Source organism: Bos indicus x Bos taurus, chromosome 1 (genome assembly GCF_003369695.1).
Source record: "Bos indicus x Bos taurus breed Angus x Brahman F1 hybrid chromosome 1, Bos_hybrid_MaternalHap_v2.0, whole genome shotgun sequence".
Classification (NCBI taxonomy): Eukaryota; Metazoa; Chordata; class Mammalia; order Artiodactyla; family Bovidae; genus Bos; species Bos indicus x Bos taurus.
In genome coordinates, this window is record NC_040076.1 from 147683881 (window position 1) to 147710102 (window position 26222).

Here is a 26222-nt window from a genome sequence, read left to right on the forward strand (position 1 = left end):
TCTATCAGAGAATGTAGCTGCTGTTTACCAACCGAGGGGCTAAAGTAAACCCCTCACTTCTGTGCCAACGGCTCCTTCAAGGGGGTGTCCAGGTGCTTCGATGAAAGCCGTCTTCACGGAATCACAGCCCTGGTTTCCTGAAAGGTCATTCCCAGTCTCCACCTTCAGGCAGCAGCACTTAAAGTGCCCTAGTCTGAGGCGAGCCTCCTCTACGTCTAGCTTGAAAGATTCGAGCAACACCTCGAACCATCCTTAACCTCTTGGCACCTGTCCCCTCGGGCCAGTCAGCAGCTGGAGCTTTACCGGCCACAAACTCTGGAACCAGACACCAACAAGGGCAGGTGTGTCAGGAACCTCAGGCCAGCCCAAGGTCTAGGAAAGAGAAAACAAAAAAGGGGGAAGGAGGAAAATGGCGACAGGGGAGGGGTGGTGAGTGAGAGAAGGGCCCAGACAGCACCGCTGGTAGGAGACACAGCGCTGCCCCATGGGGCAGACCCGCTGCGGCCCTCACAGAGACCAGCACGGACGAGCCCAGGCAGGCGGTACGTGGCCTGCCTGCGACCCACCCCGTGGGCCACACTGTCCACCAGGAGCCACGCGAGTCTCGCAAGGAGTCAGAATACATTTACACGCCACACATCATCTGCAAACTGAGAGTCTTATAATACTGGGGTTTTTTTCAATTAATTTTTATTGGAGTCGAGTTGGTTTACAACGTCACGTTGGTTCCTGCTGTACAGCAAAGCAAACCAGTGATATGCAGACATGCATACATATATACATCCTTTTTTTTAAGATTCTTTTCCCGTAATAGTACAGAGGATTGAGGAGAGGTCCCTGTGTCCGCAGTAGGTTCCTATTAGACTACTGATTTCTTTTCAAACAAGGGTAGATGTGTTGCAGATGATGAAACAGTTCTCATTTGCAAATGTCTGAGTGGTTGTTTCTCGTCACTGTCCATTTTTTCTAATCGTGGACAACGAAAGCACACAATTACCACATGGGTCTATCAAGTTTTTCTTGTCAAGGGGAGGCTTTAGTTTCAAAAGGCACAAAGCATCTACAAGCAGGAATTAATATGTGTGCGCTCACTCACTCAGTCGGGTCCAACTCTTTGCGACCCCATGGACTGCAGCCCACCAGGCTCCTCTGTCCACGGGATTTGCCAGGCAAGAATACTGGCGTGGGCTGCCATTCCCGTCTCCAGGGGGATCTTCCCAACTCAGGGATCAAACCCACATCTCTTATGTCTCCTGCATTGGCAGGCAGGTTCTTTTCCCACTCGGGAAGCCCAAGAATTAATATATTTAGGTCCTAAATGTCCACAGAGATGGAACAGGAAAATAAACGATGGTGCAGTCAGGGTCAGTGCACGGGGCCCGCGGCCTGAGTGGTGACTCAAGCTTCACCAGGACACACCACGCATTTATGTCTGCACGCCGCCCATGACTGCTGTGTCCTACAGCTTGGACAAATGCCCCGCAAGCTTCATTATTTACTATTTTACAGATATGTTTACAATTTTACAGAAAAAGCTGGCAAATGCATGGTAGAGCGTATTCTGAAACACACTGCAGCCAATAAAAAACAAACTCAACACCAACTACATCTATGAACAGGGAAGGGGTTCGCGATACAACAGTGAAGATGTTTTATTTCTAACTCTGACTCCCAAGGTGCCCAGCACGGTGGTGGCAGGGGTGGGTAGCATCCCTCCTCAACCTCAGGGCCCCGGCTTCTCTGAAAGTCCCCCCTCCTCTGACTTATCCAGGGCTCCCTGAGACCAAAGACTGCCGAGGCCTGAGGAAGGGATACGTCCCCTTCCCACCCCAGTCCTAAAAAGGCTAAGAAATACTGTTTGGGAAGGATTAAGGCTAAAGCATGCCCATTTGCCCTAGGTCAGTCTCCCTACACAGAGTCCCAGAACCAAGCAGAGGGCCCCACTGAGGCTGGGCTGTGCTGGGTGGGGCTGGGACCCCCAGGGAGAGCTGCAGAGGGAAGATCCCGGGAGTAGAGCTAAAAGAGCTGTGCGGGGTGAGCCCCAAGCACAAAACTTGATCTCTGATTCCTCGCAACACCCCCATTAAAATGAAGAAAAGCAGCAGAAGAAAGGAGTCAAAACCCCACCACAGACAACGGGCTTCCCTGGTGGCTCAAACGGTAAAGAATCTGCCTGTGTTGTAGGAGACCTGGGCTCAACCCCTGGGTCAGGAAGATCCCCTGGAGAAGGGAATGGCCACCCGCTCCAGTATTCTTGCCTGGAGAATCCCGTGGACAGAGGAGCCTGGTGGGCAGCAGTCCATGGTGTCGCACAGAGTCGGATGGAGGAGCTGACACACAAAGAATGGTAAAGGGAGGACACCGGCTGAGCAGAGATTCAAACACATTCTGGAAAAAAACTGTAAACAGAGGGAAGACTGGAGAGGGGGAGGGGAGAGGGGAAAGGGGGAGGGGATGGGGAGCACCCTGTGCCGGCTCCTCCACCCCGCTGCTGGGTGGGAGCGCAGGGAAACCCCCCTCCCCATCCCAGTCCAACAACCTCATTTTCAGATGTGCAATCAAGGGTGAAAAATTCAAAGTGAGTCACTCCAGCTCAGGGCGGCCGAGACCCGGGATGGCTGTGCGTCCCCCACAACCCCACTTCAAAAGCCGAAATGGTGAGGGAGTGGGGGGGCTCTGAGCATAAAGAAGCACAGCCTCCTGTTACCACACACGGAGCCCCGGGCTGACCCTGGCTCCGTCCCAGCCTCCCCTCCCCATTCCAGGTCGCACTTCGCTCAGACGTCTTCCTCCAGGACTGACTGTGAGTTACCCCAAGGGCATCAGAAGGGCTGCTGGGATGGACGGCACGTCCCCCTCACCGACAGCTCCAGGGCCCTCCAGAACCACCCGGCCCCTGCAGAGCGCCTCCACATCCCCAAGCAGCCACCACTTCCTCCCACAGACAGACAGAAGCACAGGGATGGGACTGAACAGATAACTCTTCGTTGACTCTCAATGAGTCCATATAAAATAAACCTGAGTTAAAAAATGTTTGAAGAAGCCACACCCAGCAGAGGAGGTGACCTTACGCACTCGGTGAAGTGTGTTATGAAAAAGCTGTTTGCAAGGTGGTCAGGGCCTTGGCAGAGGCCTGGAGAATCTTCAGCTCTTCCGTCCGCAGTGTTTCTACCAAAGTCAATTGGTTCATCAAAGCCACTTCTTCATCCTTCATGCGAGAAACCTGGAAGTTATTTTTAAATGGTTTTTTTTAGTGTAGTAAAATACACCTAAGATTTAAGACCCTAACCGGTTTTAAATGTACAATTCAGTGGCACTAAGTACATTCACAGTGTGTGAAATCACAGCCACCATCTGTCTCCAGGACTTTTTCATCTTCCCAAACAGAAACCGCACCCATCAAACATTAACTCCCCACCTCCCCCTCCCCAAATCCCTGGGAACCTCTAGTCTGCTTTCTGTCTCCATAAATTCTGGAATACCAGACGTCTCATTTAATTTGAATCATACAGTATCTGTCTTTTCATGTCCTGGTTTATTTCACGCACACAATGTCGCCAAAGTTCAATAAAATCATTTGTTAATCACAGTAATGTTTTCATTCAAATGAGCTGCTGCTGCTGCTGCTAAGTCGCTTCAGTCGTGTCCAACTCTGTGCCACCCCATAGACGGCAGCCCACCAGGCTCCCCCGTCCCTGGGATTCTCCAGGCAAGAACACTGGAGTGGGTTGCCATTTCCTTCTCCAAGGCATGAAGGTGAAAAGTGAAAGTGAAGTCGCTCAGTTATGTCCAACTCTTAGCGACCCCATGGACTGCAGCCTACCCAGGCTCCTCCATCCATGGGATTTTCCAGGCAAGTGTACTGGAGTGGGGTGCCATTGCCTTCTCCCTCATTTAATTAAAACATTCACTACACAAACGGGAAAAAAGTACCTTAAAAATCTATGAAAAAGAATTCACGCACTAATTTACCTACTAAAAGGTGTGTGTGTGCTGTGTGCTAAGTCGCTCAGTCATGTCCGACTCTGTGACCCCATGAACTGTAGCCTGCTAGGCTCCTCTGTCCATGGGATTCTCCAGGCGAGAGTGCGGGAGTGGGTTGCCAGGCCCTCCTCCAGGGGATCTTCCCCACCCACGGGTTGAACCGTCTCTTACATCTCCTGCATCGGCAGGTGGGTTCTTTACCACTAGCGCCACCTGGGGAGCCCACTGAACAGTATAAACACATGTTAAGAGTCAAAAACACAGATTACGTCAGTGTTTATTTATTAAGGCGTTAACAGCACCCCAATAAGGTGGACTATTCCTATCCAACAAGTACAAAACAACTTCTCAATCAAAACACTTAAGAATGAGATATTCTAGAATCATACCTTTCGAAGCACAGCATGAGTCTCCTCTATGAAATAATGGCATATTTTCTGGGCTACGTCCAAACTTGCCTTCTCATTTGTATCAGAAATTATTTCCCCAAGAAGTACTTTTTTCCAGCACATACTAGAACCAAAAATGTTCAAGGTCATTTCAGCAGGTTCTCAGAAATAAAGGCTTTTCCACTTCAACACTTGTCCTGTTTTTCCAAAAACATAATGAAACTCATTCCATCAGCGCATTCCTTCAAACCTCCTGCCAACGCGCAGGTCCTGTGTTGAAGCAGACACAGTAGACAAGAAGGAAGGAACCCTGGGGATCAGAAGCAAGGGGCTGAGTTTCCTAGCATCACAGTCCTTTGGCTCACAAGCAAGCGGAGCCACGGCCACCGGCCACAGGGAGGGAACAGAGGATGGACGAAAAGGCGAGCCCACAGCCAGAGGACCACAGACTAAGGAGCAGAGGCGGCGGGTTTCATTTTCTTCAAATCACAGCATCTCCTTTAAACAACAACAAAAATGACAAACTCAACACAGGACGTTTCAGAAAGTAAAGTGCTCTACAGATGGAAAAGAAGTCTTTTTCACCATGCAGGTCATGCCAATCTTATACAAGAAAGTCTGTAGGAAAGGGGGCTCCGTGGGCTGGTGGGGACATGGTGGGGACAACTTCCTGCAGGCAGAACAGCGCTGCCGTGCCCGGACAGGCAAGACGCCGAGCCGGAGGCGGCCAGGCAGAATCGACACGCTGGTAGAAGCACAAAGAGGAAGGAAGCGGGGTGGAGGACAGGTTCCGGACGCGGAGACTGTGGATGTGGGCGTGGCGAGGAGGAAGAGGCAGGAGAGGGCTGCACCTTCCTAGTGCACGGCACGGGAATCGCTGAGAAATTCCCCACAGCCCCCAAGCCACACACGCATACAGTCTCAGAAGTCGTCTCTAGAGACGGTGGTAACCTCAGCAGCAGGCAGGTTCTTGGGAAAGGAGGGAGGGGAGGGAGAGAGGGGGAGCAAGAAAGAAAGGACATTCCTTTGCGCTGGGTGCAGTGTTTCCTACTAAACCGCTATCTGTTTTAACCCTCACGACTGCCCAGCAAAGAAAGCATTATTATCCCCACCTTTTAGACACAAAGAAACTGAGAATCCAGAACAGTGAAGAACTGAGCCTAAGTGACAGAGCTAGTGAGAGGCAGAAATAAGCGTGCAAACACCAGTCAGGCAGAATCCCAAATGCACGCTTCCTCTGCCACACCACTCCAGTCAGTCAGAAAGAACTCCAAGGGATGGCTTCCCTGGTGGTCCAGGGATTAAGAATCCGCCTGCCAATGCAGGGGACACAGGTTCGATCCCTGTGGGCTGGGAAGATCCCATGTGCCTCAAGGCAGCTACGCCTGTGTAGCACAACTGCTGAGCCCACGCTCTAGCGCCCGAGTCACGACTACTGAAACCGCACACCGCAACTACACAAACCCGAGGGCCCTAGAACCCGCTCTGCAACAAGACAAGCCGCCCCGATGAGAAGCCCACACCGCAACTCGACAGAGCGACCCCTGCTCTCCTCGACTAGAGAAGGCCCTCCTGCAGCAACCAAGACCCAGAACAGCCAATAATTAAATAAACAAAAAGTTTTCGATTAAAAAAAATAATAATAACTCCAAGGGAAGCAAAGAGGCCTCAGCAGGAGCCCTGGGAAACACCCAGTTGCTTTTTTTAATCCGAGGTTAACATGTCTTGAAAAAGCACTGGTACCTTTTTCCAAGGAAGATGCAAAGAAACTTACATGGTCGGTACACATGAGATAAAATGAAACGGAAGACAAATGGATGGGCAAAACAAGACAAAGGAAAGACACGGGGAGGAAAGATGAGATGGCGAGTCAGGGATGAGCCCGTGATGACTCGCATGCCTTAAAATCCGGCACACTTGGACGGACCACAGATCAAGTTGCCTGAGTTTTCTAGCAAGCAACAAGACGAAGGAAGTGTGTCGGATACAGAATTCAGCGTCTGCTACGAAAAAACGCACGGTTTCTGGCGTGGAGACCCGGGAGGGAGTTTTTTTTCCTCCCAGAGTCCCTACAGAAACGTAGGCAACGTCGCGAACAGGAACGTCGCAGGCGTGACGGAAGGAGCGCCGGCCGCCGAGCCGGGGACTAGGTCTCGGCGCTGAAGCACCGAGTCCCCGCCACAGCTCGAGGACGGTTCCGCCACCTGCAGGATGTACCCGCTCCGGTTTCTCTCAGCTGAGCTCCTGCTGAGTAGCGGGCATTACTCCTCCCCGACTCCCGCGCAAGGGGCTCCAGGGCGCGCAGCGCGTTCCTCTGACTACGCTTGCCACGCTAAGGGGAGGACGAGCAGCCTCTCGGGAGTGCTGAGGACCCAACCTGGACGCGCGTCTCCAGCGGGGGCTCCTCTACCCGCCTGCCCTCTGAAGAGACCCAGGCCTCTCCTCAGTGGGGGTCGGGGTCTGCCCGCAAGACGGAACCGGGCGGGGTCCGTGCTCAGGAGCCCTGTCTGCTTCTGGGGAAAAACCTCCCTACTCAAAGACTCTCCTGTGACCCGCGTCAGTGCGCACACTTTCTGAAGTGTTCACCCTGAACAGCGAACTGCAGGTCACCCGGGTTGCGGGGGGAGAAATACCTGAGGAGAGGCCAGTTCTCAGGACCATGCACTCAGATTATGAGTCTAAAACAGATACTTCCAGAAACCGTAGAAAGCTATACATTCCCCCACGTGGGGCGAGTTACACAAAGAATGTGCGTGCTAAGTCATATCTGTCAGTCGTATCTGACTCTTCGCGACCCCGTGGACTGTAGCCCCCCAGGCTCCTCGGTCCATGGGATTCTCCAGGCAAGAACACTGGAGTGGGTTGTCATGCCCTCCTCCAAGGGATCTTGCGGACCCAGGGATTGAATCCGCGTCTCTTACCATCTCCTGCATTGGCAGGTGGGCTCTTTACCACTAGTGCCACCTGGGAAGCCCACACGGAGAATAAGCAGCCCCAGTATACAAGGGCATTTCTTTCTCCTCTGAAATGGGGCATTTGAATGTCGGCCAAACCAAAAGCCACAGTTACGTCCAAATTGTAGTGGCAGCGGGTGACCAACAGACAGGGCACTTACAATTCTTCAGCTTCCAGACATAACAACTTAAGAGCTGTGAGCAGCCGCCAAGACGGTCCATCCCATCCAAACGTCAGATTCCTAAAGCAGAAAAAGGACAGGTGTATGTATCGATCACTGAATCTCTGTGTCCTACACCTGAAACTAACTCAACAGTGTAAACCAACTACACTCCCATACAAACTAACCCTAACCCTAAAATTAATTTTTAAAAATGACGAATCTGTCCCTGCGACACTTCACTGCACCCCAGTAAATGGCTCAGGGGCCACACATTTTTTTAAAGGGGCCGTTAAACATGGTGCAGCCCGCAGTCTCAGTCACAAAGACAGAAGAGAAAAATAGGTCTGCAAATACTTAAGTAGAAAGCTCTTTTGATCTGGTAAGAAGCTGAAGCTGGATGAGGAGACCACAGTGAGACAGATGAAGAAAAGTCCGGGTTGTCCTGAGGATCAAACCAAGGGTGGCATCACAGCTAGCTGGCCCTCACTCTGCTGCTGGAGCAGTGAGAGCTCAGTTTTGTCTAAAGCAGAAAATCCGCAAGGGGGGGAAGGGAGGGTCTCAAACCCAGTTGATCCCATTTGGTGTGGAATCACCTCAGCACCTCCCATCCCAGGAGCACGCACCCGGTTGCTGGTGACTGACGGCCAGGCTGGCTTGCAGGACTAATGCCACGCTGCCTGACTGCATGACAGCAACAAGCACTCAGGGCCACCAGTCAGTACATACAATCATTTAAGACGTCAAGTTCCTATCTCAGGTCCCCAGAAAAGTCTCTTGACAAGTATCTTCCCCTCCTTGTGCCCCACCACACATCAAGCACAATGTACTATACACAAAGAGCTCAATAAATAGCTGTCTGTCACCAGATCTGAGCCAGGAGGCCTCTCACACCTTTGAAAACCCGAACTCTCAATTTTTCATCAAAATTTCCTAAAGGAAAAATTTCAAGAGAAACACTTACTCTATGAAGTCATGATCCTCCAAAATGGAAATCTTTTTGTTCATCTGTTTAGCAGTGGATGGAAGATATTTAACAAGTATATCTGCATTAAAAAAAAAAACAAAAATCAGGCTGCGATATAGAGCATAAAATTCAGGCAAAAAGGGAGACCCTTCTCAGCTTACTTTCCATCCCATCAGCAATTTAGACACATGTAAACAATTGTACCTCTTTCACATAAAAAAAAAAAAATCTAGTCTTTTGGTCCAACTCAATGAGGTCACGACTTAGCCCTTGAAAGGATACAAGAATTACCAGACAGCAGACAGAACATCCGCTACCTCAGCTCCTGCTCCCACAAAGCAAACCAACCCACAAAGTCGGGGAATGAAGACATGACAGGACCAGTGGGAAGCCACACCCACTGAAGCACAGGCTGCAGACGATCATCAGGAAATGTTCCCAGGCTTCAGGTTTTTAAAAATCAGAATTCAAAACTATCTGGATATTAATGATTGTAATCATAAAACAACTGAAAATGATGATGCAAAAATTGACAAAGCTTTTTGGGGTAATAGGATAATGAAGGATTTTTCTATTTTTTATAAAATTTCTTTTTATTTTTTCTTACATGCAAAATAAAGTGTGAATTTTGTTCAAAGTATTTAACAAATCAATACTGCATGGTCATCAATATTAAAAGTTATTCTGATAATACAATGCTAGTCTCAAAGCTAGCTTTCTAAGAGACCCAGCAATACCCAGTTTTTGCTGTTCTATTTCATTTTGAAAAACGGCATTACTACTCTAGCTAGAGGATGGAGTGGTAGCACTTTGACCAAGTTTCTATTTCCACTAGAACTTATATTAAAATTACTTCAAATTTACACTCGGTAAATCTCCAGCCATTTCTTCAACGCCTAGAAAACTGCTTCTCTGCTGCTTGAAGGGAAGGGAGAATACATCAGCCTTCCATGTATTATTTTTAATACTATATTCGGAATTTTTACAACTTTAATACGTATTTTTAAAATATGACGATGATGCTAAGTAACAAATGGAATCCATTTTTTTATCACAGCCTTAAACCCCCTCAAACAAGGGCTGTGTGTAACATATTTATCCTGTGATTGGTGCAGTGTGATTACACACAATGGGTGTTTCGTAAGTCCTTTTTACTTGGAACTCTCTCATCCTGCACTTTATTTTTTATGCTTCCATTCTTTCTTCAGTATTCCTTTACTTATTGAGCTGCACGAGGTCTTGCTTGCGGCACACAGCATCTTCACTGTGTCATGCGGGGTCTTCAGGTGTGGCGCGTAGGCTTAGTTGCCCTGCAGCATGTGGGATCTTAGTTCCCCAATCAGGGATCGAACCTGCGTCCCCAGCATTGCAAGGCAAATTCTTAGCCACTGGACTGCCATGGCAGTCAAGTGCCCCCACTGCTCTATCTTTAGTGACAATGTCTCAGGACAAAATTTCCATTTCTCGTCATCTACAAGTACTCTATTTCCTAGGAGTTTTCCTTTGCTTTCATTCTACTGTCCGACCTAATGCAAAAAAACTTTTCTCAGTTCTTAACCTCAATATGGATCAAAGCTACGTTGCTTTTACTTCAACACTGAAATGACGTGGTCGGTAAGAACTGGGATAGCTCTACCTAGGAGAAAGTAACTGATACACATTTTAAGGTTTTGTCATTTTTATAAAAAAAGAACCAGATTGGTAGCAGGGAATCCAATTATCTTAGTGATGAAACCAAAGTCAGTTCCAACCTTTAGAGACATAAACACAAGCGTGAGGATTGCTGACGCAGACAAATCCGTACTCCAGGAGCAGGCGGTGGTTATCGTGGGGGCCGTAGCAGATGAAAACCTCCTTGTGTTTGCCACAGCGTGTAGCCGTTCTAATTTCATAACAGCGAGTTTCCTCATTAAATGCTGCTTTTACCTAGAAAAAAAAACAAATTGCAAAACATGTCTCTTAAAGCAAAGCAGAAAATCAAAAAGATTAACTGATTACATTCATTTAAGCAAGATGCAGCTTTCAAGTCAGTACAGAATGTACCCACATGAATAAAAAAACGCCACATCTGAACTTCGGCCTCTTTGGTTTGCCTTAATCTCAGTCCACTGGGGATATAGTCATCTCCTTTAGGAGAGGGCAGAAGCCTGGGGATGAAGAGGTCTCTAGCTGACTCCCAAAGTGGGATCCCTTCTCGATTTCCCACAAACACCCATCCAGTCAGAACCCGTTGGCTGAACACCGCCTCCGTGCCAGGCCCTGTGCTGAGCACTGCGGTTACACCAAGCGCAAGGTAAAAGCCCTGTCCTCCAAGGCTAGAGCTCAGGGGCAAGCAGCAAGACCCTCAGCGATCACAGCTAAACCCTGAGAGCGATGCCACCAAGTGTGGAAGGAAAACAGACAGGAAAGCAAGTGAGGCTTTGGTCCCAGGTCTGAAAGGACGAAAAGATGCTGCCCCCTGGGGAGCTGCTGGTTCAGACCCTCCAGGGGAAACGGCACCAGGCTCTGTGGGTCTGGAGAGCAGAGTCGGGAAATGGGGCAAAGGAAAAGGATGCCAGGAGGTGGAGACAGGGTCAGGAGGAAAGACAGGAGCCTACCAGACCTGACGGCAGGGAGGCTGACCAGCTGCCCCGTTCCCTGGGGCTCTGCTCACTACTCCGGTCGCAGGTTCTACACGGCCCTATTGAAACCGAACCCAGGTCCCCCGGTGGATGTCTCACCTGGACGTCGGGGCTATGGTTCAGCAGATCCAGGTAGGGGGCGAGTGCGCAGGTGTCTGGCTCTGGGGAAAGGCACAGCAGAGGTGGGCGCTTCATGTACACAGCCCTGGTGTTGACGGCGCACCAGGCCCACCGCAGGGCGCGGTAACTAAAGATGGTCTCAACGGCCTCAGAAAACAGAGGCTGCAGCGAGGAGAAAAAGCCTCGAGAAGAAGAAAAGAACTCCCACACGTGGCTTCTCTGCTCCCAGGCCTTTGTTTTCAAAGGGTTGGGAAGAAGATTCACCACTTCCGGCTCCAAACAAACTGGGCAGGTGTAGGCCTTTGGTAAAACCTCCAGGTAAGGCTTCCAGGGAGACCGATCCCCAGCATGCTTCTCTGACACTAAAAAGGTGCACAGAGCCAGCAGAGGAGATGGAGGAGGCTGCCACCTTTTAAAACGAAAGTCCAGATTGGAGGAGTTACTTTGATTCAAAATATGGAATAAGCAAGAGATGCAGACACCTGAGGGCTTAGTTCTGCTTCCAGAGGGGCTGTGGCCAAGTGGTCAGTACACTCCATGTTCACCGAATGCATCCAAGAGAGGGTCTTCCTTCCTCAAGGGCTCCTCCCGGGACCACCCCCAGTACAGAGGCCATGAACAGGCCACACTGACACAAGAACTGGCTCGCTAACCTGAGTCCAGCTTTGTTTGCAAGAGATTACTTTCTGCAAAAACCTCTTTGCTTCCAACTCTGTTCTCCAGTTTTAAAGCTGTTGCTAGAATTTCACTTGTTCCACTTTAGTAAGGATATAAAATTGGGGGATATGGGGAGCAATTCATAGAAAGAACCTAGACATTCCCCATTCGACAGGGTACCCACTGGGCACCAGGAGCTATTCCAATTCTTGCTTTCTAGTTAAATAATATTGAAAATTCAATTCCCCAGTCATAGGAGCCACATTCCAAGTGCTCGTCGGCCATATGTGGCTACCATACAGGAGAACTCAACGTGAAATACTTCTATCACTGCAGAGAGTTCTACTGCGCAGTAATAACCCAGGCAGAAAAATGAATAAGCTCATTATATACCTGTTACAGTTCGGAAGTTTTTGGTCTTAAACTCCCCCATTCTATTGCAAATTATATACTGCAGTATTTTTGTTTATTACCAATAAAAAGAGCTCATGTGGCATAGGTGTACTTAGAAAAGTTTTCATTAATCCTTCAAAATTCAGGTTCCTATATAACCATGCATTCTACTCAAAACTCCAGAAGGATACAGAAAATGTTAATACCAAGAGCATCCTTGCCTCTACTCAGGCTCATGAAAATATATCAGCCTTCTTACAAAAGTAAGCCAGAGGGGCTTACCGTGGGTTGAGAAACAACATAATCTTTCTTCCTTTATCATTTAGAAACCTCTTATGCTGAGGACCTTCCTCAATCTGTCCTCGAAAACCCACCCAAAAGAAAGAGAGACCCCCCTATAATATCAGCCAGAAAGCAGTTTTCAGCTCCTATGTTGGCCTCTTCTCTTCTATGCCAAATCTAACCAGCTCCTTCATATTGTCAACAGCTCTTCATAGCTGAAGGAGAATTCAAGCAAGTACAGTAAGGGTAAAAATAAAAGCGTAAATAGCATCTGTCAAGACCTACAACAGTGGAAGAGGAGTGGAGTGCTGAGTCAAGGCACTCAGTTATGGTGTGTGTGTCTATGCTCCCATGTAATCCTCATTTTTTGGTAAGGTCAGCTCAGGATTCAAATTCACTTCCTAAGCAGCCTATTAAAACCTTAAAAATGCAGTTTGCCATGAATTAAGAGCCAACTTCATAGAATCAACTTTTCACATCACTTCTGACATATACTAGCCACATGAAGGGACTGGGTCCTAAGGGACTATGTCTTAGCTGACATACTTGCTGACGATACAAACTTGAAAGGAGAAACACTTGCGCCAGATGAGCTGGTGAGCGGTCACTTACTTAGCAATGTACGCCCCTAAGTAGCTTCTGATCACTGTGTCCGTGGTGAGCAGGCAGCTCTCAGGCAATGAGATAATCGTCTGTCCCTCCTTACCAGAAAGAAAGTAAAGTTTAGAACACCCGTGCTTGGGGGAGGACCTGAGTGAATCTTCTGAATTCCCCGATTCCACAGTCATCTACTAAGAACCCAGTGGAGCCCAACCATAGACAACCAAAGAGCTTCCAAAGAGCCCGGGGACGGGCTCCCCAGGCCGAGTCAGCAGACACGGGCAGAACTGCTCCCACGCCGGGCACTACAACCCCAACGAGAGTCAGAGGTTAATGGTGTGACTGACACCCACCACCAGTCAACCTTCCATCAGAAAGGAATGCAGAAACACTATGACTCAAGTCACAGTGTTCCTTCATGTTCTTACACCAGCAAACAGTGCCACCTACAGGCAACAGACAGAAACCACACCAAAAATTTCTTCCAGTGAAATGCATGTGCCTGGTCATTCCCAGTAATGACCTATTTGCCATATAACCTGTAACAAGTAGCTGAATTTGAAAGGGCAAGGGTGGCCCCCCCAGCACAAGAATCCCACTTGATCACCTGCAAAAGTAGAGTTTTCAGTTTCTCCCACTGAGACAGAAACACAGGAAGAAAAATTAAGACACCAAGGAACAGACCAGTAGAAATAAAGCACTAAGAAGCCAGATAAAAGATCCTGCTTTCATCATAACTGACACCTAAATAGGGGTTAAACATCTTGGCCAAAAATCTCATTTCAGTTTCTGGTCTCCTCATCTGTCAATCAAGACTGAGCTGGGACTTTCCCTGTGGTCCAGTGGTTAAGAATCTGCCCGCCAGTGCGGGAGACACGGGTTCGGCCCCTGATCCGGGAGGATCCCCCATGCCACGGAGCAACTCAGCTCGTGCACCACAACGCCTGAAGCCACCACACTACACAAGGAGCGGTCCCTGCTCACTGCAACTGGAGAAAGCCTGTGCACAGCAGCAAAGACTCAAAAATTAAAAAAGAAAGACCAAAGACCAAAAACAACAACAACAACAACAACAAACATTTAAAGAACGATTATCTTCACACACAAAAGACTGAGTTGGTACGGTCACTAAAATCCCTTCCTGCTCTGACATCCCATGTCAACAAAAAACCAAACAAACCAAAAACAACCCTCTGAATACAAGGTTCTATATCTTGATTGAAATAAATGTCTTCATCATCAAAACCCTATCAAACTGGACACTTAAAAATGTGTGTATTTCACTATGTGTAAAATATGTCTCAATTTTCAAAGTTTTTGCAAAAAAGCCACATTTGAAAGTACGTGTAAAGTAACTGCCAAGTATCATTTCCTGATCCAAGCAAAAACTACCCAGAGTCACCACTCTATTTATCAGAGGTATACTTCTCCCCCTCAAAGTCTGCTACAGAACAGTCATATACCTCCCCTCAAAAAGAAAGATACTGCACAACAATGTGAATGGTGAATGTACTTAGGACTATTCAACTGTACACTTAAAAATGGTGATGATAATAAATTTTCTGTTGTGTGCATTTTACCACAATTAAAAATGAAAAAAAAATTATGATAGCATAATAGAATTACAACATTAAAAGCTACCATTCTTTAGGTTAAAGATACAGACACAGCTGGGTTTTATCTAAATTAAGGAGTAAACATAAAACAGTTTTTAAACAGAAAATTTAAATAATTACAAATAAGGAATGCATGTCTAGCTCTACAGAAAACTGTGCACTGGCTGTCCTTTAAACATCACGGAAGAACTAAAAGAGACCTGGCAGAGCAGCTCTGTCATTTACTTGCTCACTGTCCAGCCTTGGAGACCGAAGCCAAGAGGGTCAGGGGCCTCGCTTGGCAGAAGGGGACCCCGGGACAGGCTGAGAGGTCCCCTCCCCTGCCTGCTGGGCTGCTGGGTTCTACCTACTACAGAGGCTCAGATTTGAGCAGATCCCCTCCAGCCCCAGCCCACACTCAGCACATTTAAAACATGATCAGACTTACAAACCTGCTGTGGCGGAGACGGCCAGTCGTGCACCCCAACGCGCTCTCCCTTCTCACCCTCCCTGGGCGCTGGCAGGTGAGATGTGGCTGGAACTTTGTGGATGAGCAGAAGCCTGCCCCTCCTCACCCCCTGCTCCCTCCTGCTACACGCTGGAGCTACACCCTGGTACTACACCCTGGAGCTCAGCTGATGGAGCCCGGACCACCACACCGGCTCAGGACCACCTACCCAGGCTCGTTGACCTGACTACCAAAGAAACGTGCGCTCCGTGACATTGGCTTTGTTTCTTGCACACAGCCAACAATTCTAACTGACAGAACTGTATGCAAACCCATCCATTAAGTTGAAAAAAAAAAGTATGTCTAAAATATTTTTAATTCATTTGACTTGAACCCCAAAACCAAGCAGAAAAATCCACTTTGGGTTTCAAGGTGAGAGAGAAATTCTCACCTGCAGGGACGTCTTGCTCATCAGTCCTCTTCCTGTACCTACAAACGCACAGAGAGAAAAAAGATAAATCCTATGACAGCTTCAAGGTCTTAGAGATACTATTCTGCATAAGAGATGTGGGTGAACTTCAAAATGACACAAAGCTGAAGCAGAGTGTGTCGCATCCTTTGACTCCCTGGGGAAACCAAGGATCAAGAAGCTATTCGGGATGATGTCTCAACCTCCTTTTGGGTTTATGATCCTTGAAGGGCAAAATCCGCCTTAGACGCGACACCTAAAGATTATCGCCTTCAGGCAGCTCAGGTGCTGGGTCTTGGATGGGCCACCTGAAGCTGGACTCTCTCCCCTGGGGTCTCCTGGCCAAGGTGGGGGACCAACTCCCCAGGATGCCTACCCAACTTCGGAGGCTGGACCCGCAGGTTACTTCTACCCATTACCAGACCCAGCGTTCCGCAGGAATGATCTCCAGTCTTTGGCTGAATGACCACTAAAGCCCATTCAGGTGCCACAAAGCCTGGGGCTGTGCCCTCCCCTCCCCAAACAGGCAAGCCACGAGCCATGCTCTCTTTGACCTGACAAGCCATAAGCTGTGCTCTCCTTGACCTGACAAGCCATGAGCTATGCTCTCGACAGGATAAGCCACGAGCTATGCTCTCGACAGGATAAGCCACGAGCTATGCTCTCGACAGGATAAGCCACAAGCTGCGCTCTCCTTGACAGGACAAGCCACGAGCCATGCTCTTTGACCGGACAAGCTCGGTGAGGTAGATCCAGAACCAGCTGCTCCCACGAGCCAAGGCCTTGACCAGAGCACAGTCATGACACTAGCTTCCCCGGTGGCTCTGGCAACACCACCGACATCCGTAAGTTTACCTTCCGTGCCCAGGGCTCCCCTCCTGCCAGTCCGCTGACAGCTTTTCTCAAAGAGATGGACACGATATGACCTGTAATCATTATATGGAATCTCTCTAGTCTTCTCAAAACCACAGTTTCTGACTTTTTTCTCTCTGCTGGTTGCTGTGGTTGTTCAGTCACTAAGTCATATCCGACTCTTTGTGACCCCACGGACGGCAGCACGCCAGGCTCCCTGTCCTTCACCGTCTCCCGAAGTTTGCTCAGACTCTCAGATGGGAAGGAATATAATACAGCAAAAGTCAATGCCTGTAGGCCTAATGGGAGATTCTGGATCATGAAGAGAATTCTTGACTCGAGTCCGGAATCAGGTGTCTGGCAAGTTTAATCTGATGAGTAGTCCTTCCTACCTAGAAGCATACTGTCTGCTCGAACACATGGCTCTGATTTTAAGAACTTAATTTCTTTTGTGTGTCCCACAGTAAAGTTAACCATCCCTGTGGGCCAAAACCTTTAAGAACCCTTAAACGGGAGGAATTTTTTCCTGTGGAGTCCCTGGTGGCTCAGCCAGTAAAGAATCCACCTGCAATGCGGGAGAGCTCGGTTAGATCCCTGGGTTGGGAAGACCTCCTGGAGAATGGAATGACTACCCACTCCAGTATTCTGGCCTGGAGAATTCTCTGGACCGCACAGTCCATGGGGTCGCAAAGAGCCAGACAAGACTGAGCAACTTTCACTTTCATCCTTTAAAAAAATCCATGTGCTAATTTAAGTGGAAATTCCTGTCTAATACATATATGAACAGAACTCGGCAGATGGAATAAATCCAGAAGGTACTTTACCTATGTGTCCCCTACATAGTGGTCAACAGACCAGAAAACAGATGACAGTAACTTGCACTTACTAAGGCAAGGTAGGAAGTGCTCGTTAGAATGTTATTAGACTACTCACTGCCTTATAATTTCTGCTGCTATCTATCCAAGAGGCCCAGATTTGGACAGTGCTTTTAGTGTTAAAAGGAAGTATTAGAAAAAAATAAAATAAAAATAAAACGAAATACCAGGTCTGCCCCCAAAACATAAATTAGATCAAAGTCTAAAGACTGAATCCTGCTTTTAACTTGGAATCCTGCCTTGACTCTCCACAAACTAACTCCCCAGAATTTCATACATTTTGACAGAATCCCATGAACTTTCTCTGCTATCCTACACTGATTAAGAGCTAAAGATATAGAAAACGCTTAGGGAAGGTGTTGTGGACTGAATGCTTGTGTCCCCTTAAATTCGTATGGGTTTGGAGGTGGGGCTTTGATAAGTGACTAGGTCCTAAGGGTGGAGCCCTCACGAATGGAACTTGTGCCCTTGCAGGAAGAGAGAAGAGAGTTCCTCATGTGAGGACACGAGAAGATGGCAATTCACAAAGCAGGAATCAGTCCTCACTAGATACTGAATCTGCCGAAACCACAGTTTTAGACTTCTCAACCTCCAGAACTGTCTGAAATAAATTGCTGTTTAAGCCACTGGGTCTATGGTAATTGGTTACAGCAGCCCACACTGATGAAGGTTCCTTGCCCCCAGAATTGTAAGTGCAGGCCTCAGGCACAGCAAGTCCACTCTGGACACTGCTCTTCTCTTGATCATCTCAAAGAATTCCATCCGGGACTTCCCTGGTGGCCAGTGGTTTAAGGCTCCTCCTGCCAGTGTAGGGGACACAGGTTCAATCCTTGATCTGGGAAGGTCCACATGCCCTGAAGCAACTGAGCCCACGCACCAGAACTACCAAGCCACGGCACAGAGAGCCTGTGCTCTGCAACGAGAAGCCTGTGCCTACAGCTACAAAGTAGCCCCCCAGCCCTGATCGGTGCAACCTGAGAAAGCCCACATGCAGCAACAGAGACCCAGCACGGCCAAAAATAAATACATTTTTTAAATACATTTATTAAGGGAAAAAAACTCCATTCAGTAAATCTAAGAGTATGTTTTTTTTACTAGGCATTCCCCAACACACAGCAACAGAAAGTTAAACACTGTGTTAGAGGCTAATAAATATGGTTCATCATCATAAAAATGGAGCAATCCTAACAGAGAATGGTTCAAAATCAGGTATGTTAGCCCAGTCATCAGGTATTACTAACACATAGGGAACAGCTTCACACACATCGCCTCACTAGACCAGGAGCACATGAGGTAAACAGTTTATCTTGAGGGCGGATGAGGAAGGCACTGTGCTCTGAGTTCCATTACCTAACGGGCACCTGAAAGGTCACTTTAAGGGCCAAGGGGAACCTTCAGAGGCTCACAACTCAAGCATTCTATAAGGCGAAACGTCTGCACCTGCCCTGTGATCCTGAACTTCGAGGCCCTCAGCTCACAACTGTCTCTGTGCTACAGCAAACCTGAAACCCATTTGAGGAGCACATCGGTCCTCTCGCTGGTGACCGCAAGCCCACTTGTGGACAGAGCTGGGTGGCCCTGTCCGCAGGCACATGCCCATAACTGCCAGCTCCCCGACTTCTGTGAGAAAATGTTCCAGAAGAGCATGCTGACCCAAACTTCATGACAAATTTCTCAATTTTCGGTAAATGTTAATCCAACCTCCACAGGCAAACACCTAAACTTTCAGAAAAGAATATTCACCCGTCCCTGTTCAGGTGGCTGTGGACGCCAGGGCCACAGAGGGGCTCCTCCTCAGTTAAGGCTTCCCTCAGGGCTCCTCTCCTCGAGCCACCCACCCAGGGAACAAGCACCCCCACTGCTTCTCTGGAACCCGCTGGCCTGAGAAAACTCCTGGGATATACCTGAGCTAGGGGATAATCCCATCAGCTGCATGGGCTTGAAAATCTCACGAAACCACCACGAGCAGGTTGATAGGATCACAAGTCCCCACGTTACACAGTGTCTTCCCTACAAAATCCCAGTGAAGACATTTCCCTCACGTTTACATTCTAGAAATACCTATAGCTCTGATGAGTAAACAAGTTAGTTGTGCTTACAGAACACTAAGATTCAGATAACTGACCATGTACACTGGGCTGCTGGACAGAGGAGTCAAATTGGCAGCCCACCTCTGACAGGGGTACAGTTCAGTTCAGTCACTCAATTGTGTCCGACTCTTTGCCACCCATGGACTGCACCACGCCAGGCCTCCCTGTCCTGACCAACTCCCAGTGTTCACTCAGACTCATGTCCATTGAGTCAGTGATGCCATCCAGCCATCTCGTCCTCTGTCGTCCCCTTCTCCTCTCGCCTTCAATTGGGGGTACAAGATGTCATAATTATGGCTTTTAGGTGTTATCCTTATCCCTGCCTTCATCTTATTTTTCTATTCTCATTTCCCTTTTCTAACTTTTATTTCACCATTTCAGAATTTCTGTCCACAAGCCCCTTAAAACTCATTTTCCAAATAAGGTAAAGTGTAAATAAATATTGTACCTACAAGGCAGGAAGCCTGCCACACAACAGAAGACGTGCTCCCAGAAAGAATACAGCCCGCCTGCGAGAATCACCCTGGTTCTCCCATCACCTGGGCCCATGTGTCTCTCAGGAGACAGGTGAATGAATGCCAGATCTTACCTGGAAAATGGGCAGGTATCAAGGTTGTATCTTCAAACCTCCTATCTTTCAGCCACTTCTTAAGCTCTATAAATTCAGGCTTGTAGCTCTCATTCACTAATCAAGAGAGGAAAGAAAACCTGGTGACTAAAATCACTATATAATTGGATCACTCCAAACTGACAAGATGACTTTAAAATTCATATGGAAATACAAAAGACCTGGAATAGCCAAAAACACTTTGAAATACTGACCTCAAAACTTTTTATCACTAAAAATGACAGTAACTAAGATTGTGTGATACCGTCATCGAGACAGAAAAAGAAATCAATGGAATAGAAAAGAAAGCCCAAAATAGACCTACACATATGCTAACAACTGTTTTGTTTTTTTTTTAATGCAAAGGCAATTCCATGGAGAAAGGACAGTTTTGTTTTGTTTTTTAATAAATACTGCTAGAACATTTGGAATAAACAAATCACGGACTATAATTCATGTTAAAACAAAGACCTATTGATATACGTTAACAACACAGAATTATCTCAAAATAATTATGCTGAGTAAAAGACAGATTTTTAAAAATACATACTATATAATTAAATAAAACCATAAAACACAAATCAATAGTGAAAGTCCGAAGATGGAAGAAAGGAGGGTTCAAAAAGGGGCCAGATCAAAGGATTACCAAGGGAAATGAGAAACTTCTTAGGGTGATAAATACCGTTCACATCTTGACCTTGGTAATGGCCTCCTGTGTGTATACATATGTCAAATTCTATCAAATGTGTGACATTCACTGTGGGTCAGTTATACCTCAATGAAAGTGTTTTCTTAAGAAACATATGATCCAAAATATAAGGCTCCTAAAATAGGTTATCACAACCTAGAGTTCACAGTAAGAGCACTGAATAAGCAACTACTACACTCCCAGCACTGCTAACCACCGTGGAGGACGTCAACATGCTCTTTACCCTCGAGAAGTTAATGTTCTGGTTGGGGAAATAAGACTTCCACAAAATCCAACTGGAAAACCAGAAGGTCCTGAAGAGTAATACCCAAGAAGCATGGAAACCGGGTGACATTAGTGAGAACTGGAAATGGCATTACCGAAAACATGAGACCTCAACTCAGTCTCAAAGGTTAGAGAGAAACGCAACAAGTTGGGAGAAGGGAAGAAAGCAGATTTGGCTGGAGAAAGACTACGAGGAACGGCAGATGTGGGGGACGCTGGTAGAGAACACACTTTTAGCACAGGGAGTGGCGGGGGGCGGGGCACTTAGAAAGGGAGCTGATGGCGAACAGCATACAAGAGACAATGAGGCTGGACTTCCCTGGTGGGCCCGTGGCTGAGACGTCACACCTTCCACTGCAGGCGGCATGGGTTCCATCTCTAGTGTGGGAACTAAGCTCCTGCATGCTGCACAGTGCGACCAAAATAAAGAAGAAGACAGACAGAGGGTAATGGGTCTTTAAAATAAAAATAAAGACAATGAAGATCCTGGAAGCTCCTAAACCAAAGAGGCAACAGTCCCTTAGGAAAGTCAGACTGACGGTGGCAACTGGAACTACCAACAGGAAAGAAAAACAGCGATGTGATGAACAGCCGGCTGAGGTCACCTCTGGGTACAACAGAGAGGGAGAAGTTAACCTAAGAAAGACCAGGTGAGAGTGAGTGGGACATGGCCTACAGGGCAGAGAAGGCTACATAGTCAAAGACAGCCTCTGATGGTGCTGACGAGCTGCGGGTCAGCGGGGAGACATTTTGCTAACTTTCATCAAAAACAACAAGTGCACTTACGCAGTCCTCTCCAGTGGGCCAAGGGCCTTCACATACAGTATCTCGCTCAGCCTGGGTGACACTGAACTGGAAATGATAAACTTATGTCCAAACACTGATAACCTATTGGTAGTGAGAGGTCAGGCCAAGAAGCAGAAACCTGGGAGTCATCCCCAGAGAAGACAAAGCTGAAGCAATACATTTGTAATCCCATAAGCGTTTAAAAGAATAAAATTGCACTATTACAAAACAGGATTCTCTAAGGGGGCTTCCCTGGAGGCTCAAATGGTAAACAACCTGCCTGCAGGGCAGGAGACCCAGGTTGGGAAGAGCCCCTGGAGAAGGGAACAGCTCCCACCCCAGTATTCCAAGTATTCTCTATGAACACTGCTTATGTGCCTTTGAGAAAAGGTCTGTGTATCTGTTAATATCAACCAGCAAAGGATTCCTTTTTTCATCACTGGCACCAAAAGAATCAAAACTGTACCTCCTCTTGATTCAGAACTTGTGAAGAGTTTTCGTCTTCTGATCCGGCTTGTTCTTCCTCCTCCGTTCTTCATACTAAAAATGCAGTTTTTGTTTAATTGTCCAAACTAAAACAAAAAGCATTTTCTTTGCTTTTCTTTCCAGTTGTATGACAATCACTGTTCTTTGTACCTGTAAGGATATAAATATATAAAACATTTCTCTAAAATGTTTTTGTATACAAATTGTTTATACTATGAGCTAAATCATGATCCCTGCGCAGTAATAGAATTACCATTATATTGGTCCCTCTAAAACAGTTTTATCTCAACTTCCTACTAAATGCTAATTAATCATGGAAATTCTCATTATCAAGTTCATAATTGTGTGCACATCTCAATGCTAATCAACGTTTACTAAGCAACAGCCTAACTGTACTCTGAATAAACAGTAGCCATGCACATGAAAAGATGCTCAATGTTACTCATTATTAGAGAAATGCAAATCAAAACTACAATGAGGTACCATCTCACACCACTCAGAATGGCCATGATTAAAAACTCTACAATGGAGAGGGAGTAGAGGAGAGGGAGCCCTCCTACACTGCTGGTGGGAATATAAGTTGGTGCAGCCGCTATGGAAAACAGCATGGGAGGCTTCTCCAGAAACTAAAAGCCGAGTTGCTATAGGATCCAGCAATCCCATTCCTGTGTATATATCTGAACAAAACTATAATTCAAAAAGATACATGCACCCCTACGTTCAAAGCAGCGTCATACACAATAGCCAAAGCATGGAAACAAGCTAAATGTCCACCTACAGATATGGTGCATATATACAATGGAGTACTAGCCACCCACTCCAAAAAAGAACGGAATAATGCCATCCGCAGTAACATGGACGGAAGCAGAGGTTATCTAAGTGAAGTGAGCCAGAAAGGGAAAGGCAAATACCATGCAATGCCACCTATATGTTGACCTAAAACATGACATAAATGAACCCACCTATGAACAGAAACAGAGTCAGCAGAGAGAACAGACTTGCAGGTGCCCGGAGAGGGAGGCGAGGACGGATGGACTGCGTTGAGATGCAAACAGTTACATACAGAATGAACGAACAAGGCTTAGTGTATAGCACAGGGAACTATATTCAACATCCTGGATAAACTATAATGGAAAGGAATATAAAAAAGAATGTGTATGTGTGTTTATACATATAAATATATATATAGAATCACTTTGCCGTACAGCAGAAATTAACACAACACTGTAAATCAACTGTACTTAAAAAAAACAAAACAAAACAAAACAAAAACCATTGCCCCCATTTGCCAGGAAGTTGTACAGGAAGAAAAAAGGATTCTCTTTCAGTGTGAAGTAATAATTTGTTCTTAAAACCAGGATCCTGAAGTAAACATAAACTAAGTAGGTGGCTGCCAGAGATTAGGGAGAAAATCAAAGCAAAGAGATGATTATAAAATCTACAGTGACCACTACAGTTTCTACATGATACTTCCTCAGAAATATAAAAATGAAATCCATGAATCACACTGGCATGATACAGGTAATGGAGTATTATGAAGCCATTAATTAAAAGTACCTATGAAGATAGAATAATATACAAGATATATTAAGTGAAAAAACAAAGTTGCAGAAGAAATTCAAAGACCCCTTATTGGTCTCTGTTGGGCACATTTTCTGTTTACAAAACAGGAGGATTTTACGAAAATATTCAAAAACGTACAAGGGGAGGGGGCTTTTACTATTCCTTCTGTAACTTCCTATTCTGACGTGTACATATATATATATATATATATATACACACACATATATAAATACACATATATATATATATGAGTACATAAGTGACATAATCCTAGTATTACTTATGTGCGTATTATGTGCACTTTAAGACTTCCCTGTAGCTCAGACGGTGAAGAATCTGCCTGCAAGGCAAGAAACCCAGGTTCAATCCCTGGGTCGAGAAGATCCCCTGGAGAAGGAAACACCAACCCACTAGTACTCTTGCCGGAGAATCCCATGGACAGGGGAGCCCGGTGGGCTACAGTCCATGGGGTCGCAAAGGGTCGGACACGACTGAGCGACCAACGCTACTAGTACTACGTGCACTTTAACCAAACCACTGTTTTTCTTAAGTTACTAAAAATTACCAGGCAGCCCATGAATAAAGAGACACGAATCCCAGGCTCTGCTACTGTACTATTCCTTCCCAGCGATGGAAGGTTCCGTATTTGATCGACCAGAAGGTGGAGTCGGGCCCCAGGGCCCACCCCGGCTCGTCCCCTCGGCGGCCCCAGAGCCACTGCAGCGCGCGGGCCGGGACGCCTCCGCGCGGACCCCCAAGACCCGAGGTCCGGGGAGCGAGGTGTGCACGTGGCGCCCGGGTGACCGCAAGGCTGGCGGCACCGTCCTCGCCCCCCGTTCTCCTACGCCAGACTTGAGGCCGCCCCTCCGTTGGCACACACTCCGCACCTACCCCGCCCCGCCCCACAGCTCTGCCGCCGCCGGAGAACACAGGGCTGAGACCCCGGCCGCTGACAAACGCCCTGACTTAGGGCCCTTCGCGCCGAGGATTCTCGGGTCGACTTTCGCTAAAAGAACGAGCCCCAAATACTGGGGGGACGTTAAGTGTAATGCGCAGCGGCATGGCAGAGGGTGGACGATCTGAATTCAGCTCTCTTTTTAAATAATAAAAGGGGAGCCCAGGAGAAAGCCGAGTCCCGTTACCCCGGCAACCGGAGGCCCCGCCCCGGAAGTTTGCCAGCGCACCTTGATACAGCTCCAAGATGGCGGTGGGTGGGCCCGAAGCGCGTGAACAGCCGGAACAGCACGCCAGTTGCTCGCGAGTTACAGAAGTGGGCCGCAGCAGCAGGGGGAACAGCCGAGCGCCGCCAGGCCCGCCTCTAGGCCACACTGACCCAAGTCCGTGGTCGCCAGGCTGAGCTCTCGGCGCCGCGGGCCTCCGCCTACCGGCTTGCACATGCGCATTCTTCCGGGGGGAGGGATGGAAGGGGACGGCACGGCTGACAGAGCTAGCTAGGGTCGTCCGTGGCTGGACTGCAGGTCCAGGAGTAAGGAAACCTTGTGGCCCGTGGACCAGGAGTCTACGCTCTGAAAGCCGACCTGGAGCTTCTTTCCTTCCGTAGTTCCAAGGGAGGAGCAGCCAAGTGTGCGTCTGCCAGGGCGGCCACCGGGCCCTCTCCGTGGCCCACCCACTTCCGCCTTGCCGGGCGGGGCCGAGGCCTTGCAAGGCCAGGCTAGCCCCCATTTCCGGGCTGACTTTGCTTCGACCCTCACTCAGCCTGTCCGTGGGCCAGAGTGCCCTGTCGCGTTCCTCTTCAGCTTAAGGGCACTTCAGATCATCTGGCCCAGTTGGCTGTCCCAGGAACAGCGTAACTTCTCCCTACAGAAGACGGAGTTCAATTGCTGCCCTACCCACTATTCAGTTCAGTCACTCAGTAGTGTGTGACTTTTTGCAACCCCGTGGACTGCAGCATGCCAGGCCTCCCTGTCCAACACCAACTCCCAGAACTTGCTCAAACTCATGTCCATGGAGTGCGTGATGCCATCCAAACATCTCATCCTCTGCCGGCCCCTTCTCCTCCCGCCTTCAATCTTTGCCAGCATCAGGGTCTTTTCCAGTGAGTCAGTTCTTTGCATCAGGTAGCCAAAGTATTGGAGTTTCAGCTTCAGCATCTGTCCTTCCAATGAATATTCACAACTGATTTCCTTTAGGATGGACTGGTTGGATCTCCTGGCTATACAAGGGACTCTCAAGAGCCTTCTCCAACGCCACAATTCAAGGGCATCAATTCTTTGGTGCTCAACTTTCTTTGTGGTCTGTCACATCCATACATGACTACTGGAAAAACACTAGCTATTGGTTTATACTGACTATAGGGACTTTTGTCCGCAAAGTAATGTCTCTGCTTTTT

General features: G+C 47.7%; 1 protein-coding gene across 7 annotated transcripts; it reads right to left on the minus strand.

The window, feature by feature from the left end:
* Nucleotides 1-668: 668 nt before the first annotated feature.
* Nucleotides 669-25511, minus strand: SETD4 (SET domain containing 4). Of its 7 annotated transcripts, none has more exons than XM_027548616.1 (12): nucleotides 25057-25507; nucleotides 22290-22459; nucleotides 20047-20142; nucleotides 15623-15660; nucleotides 13141-13229; nucleotides 11176-11605; nucleotides 10207-10381; nucleotides 8453-8534; nucleotides 7489-7569; nucleotides 4374-4497; nucleotides 3076-3223; nucleotides 669-966 (listed from the first exon to the last, which is right to left on the minus strand). In XM_027548616.1, the coding sequence occupies exons 2-11, from the start codon at nucleotides 22360-22362 to the stop codon at nucleotides 3089-3091; spliced, it is 1323 nt and encodes a 440-aa protein (XP_027404417.1). In that variant the 5' UTR covers nucleotides 22363-22459; nucleotides 25057-25507; the 3' UTR covers nucleotides 669-966; nucleotides 3076-3088. The 7 variants fall into 7 exon arrangements, 6 of the variants coding, with proteins under 6 accessions (XP_027404417.1, XP_027404408.1, XP_027404396.1 ...); XM_027548607.1 differs by adding an exon at nucleotides 23272-23344 and having other exon boundaries at nucleotides 669-3223; XM_027548595.1 differs by having other exon boundaries at nucleotides 669-3223.
* Between the last annotated feature and the right edge of the window lie 711 nt (nucleotides 25512-26222).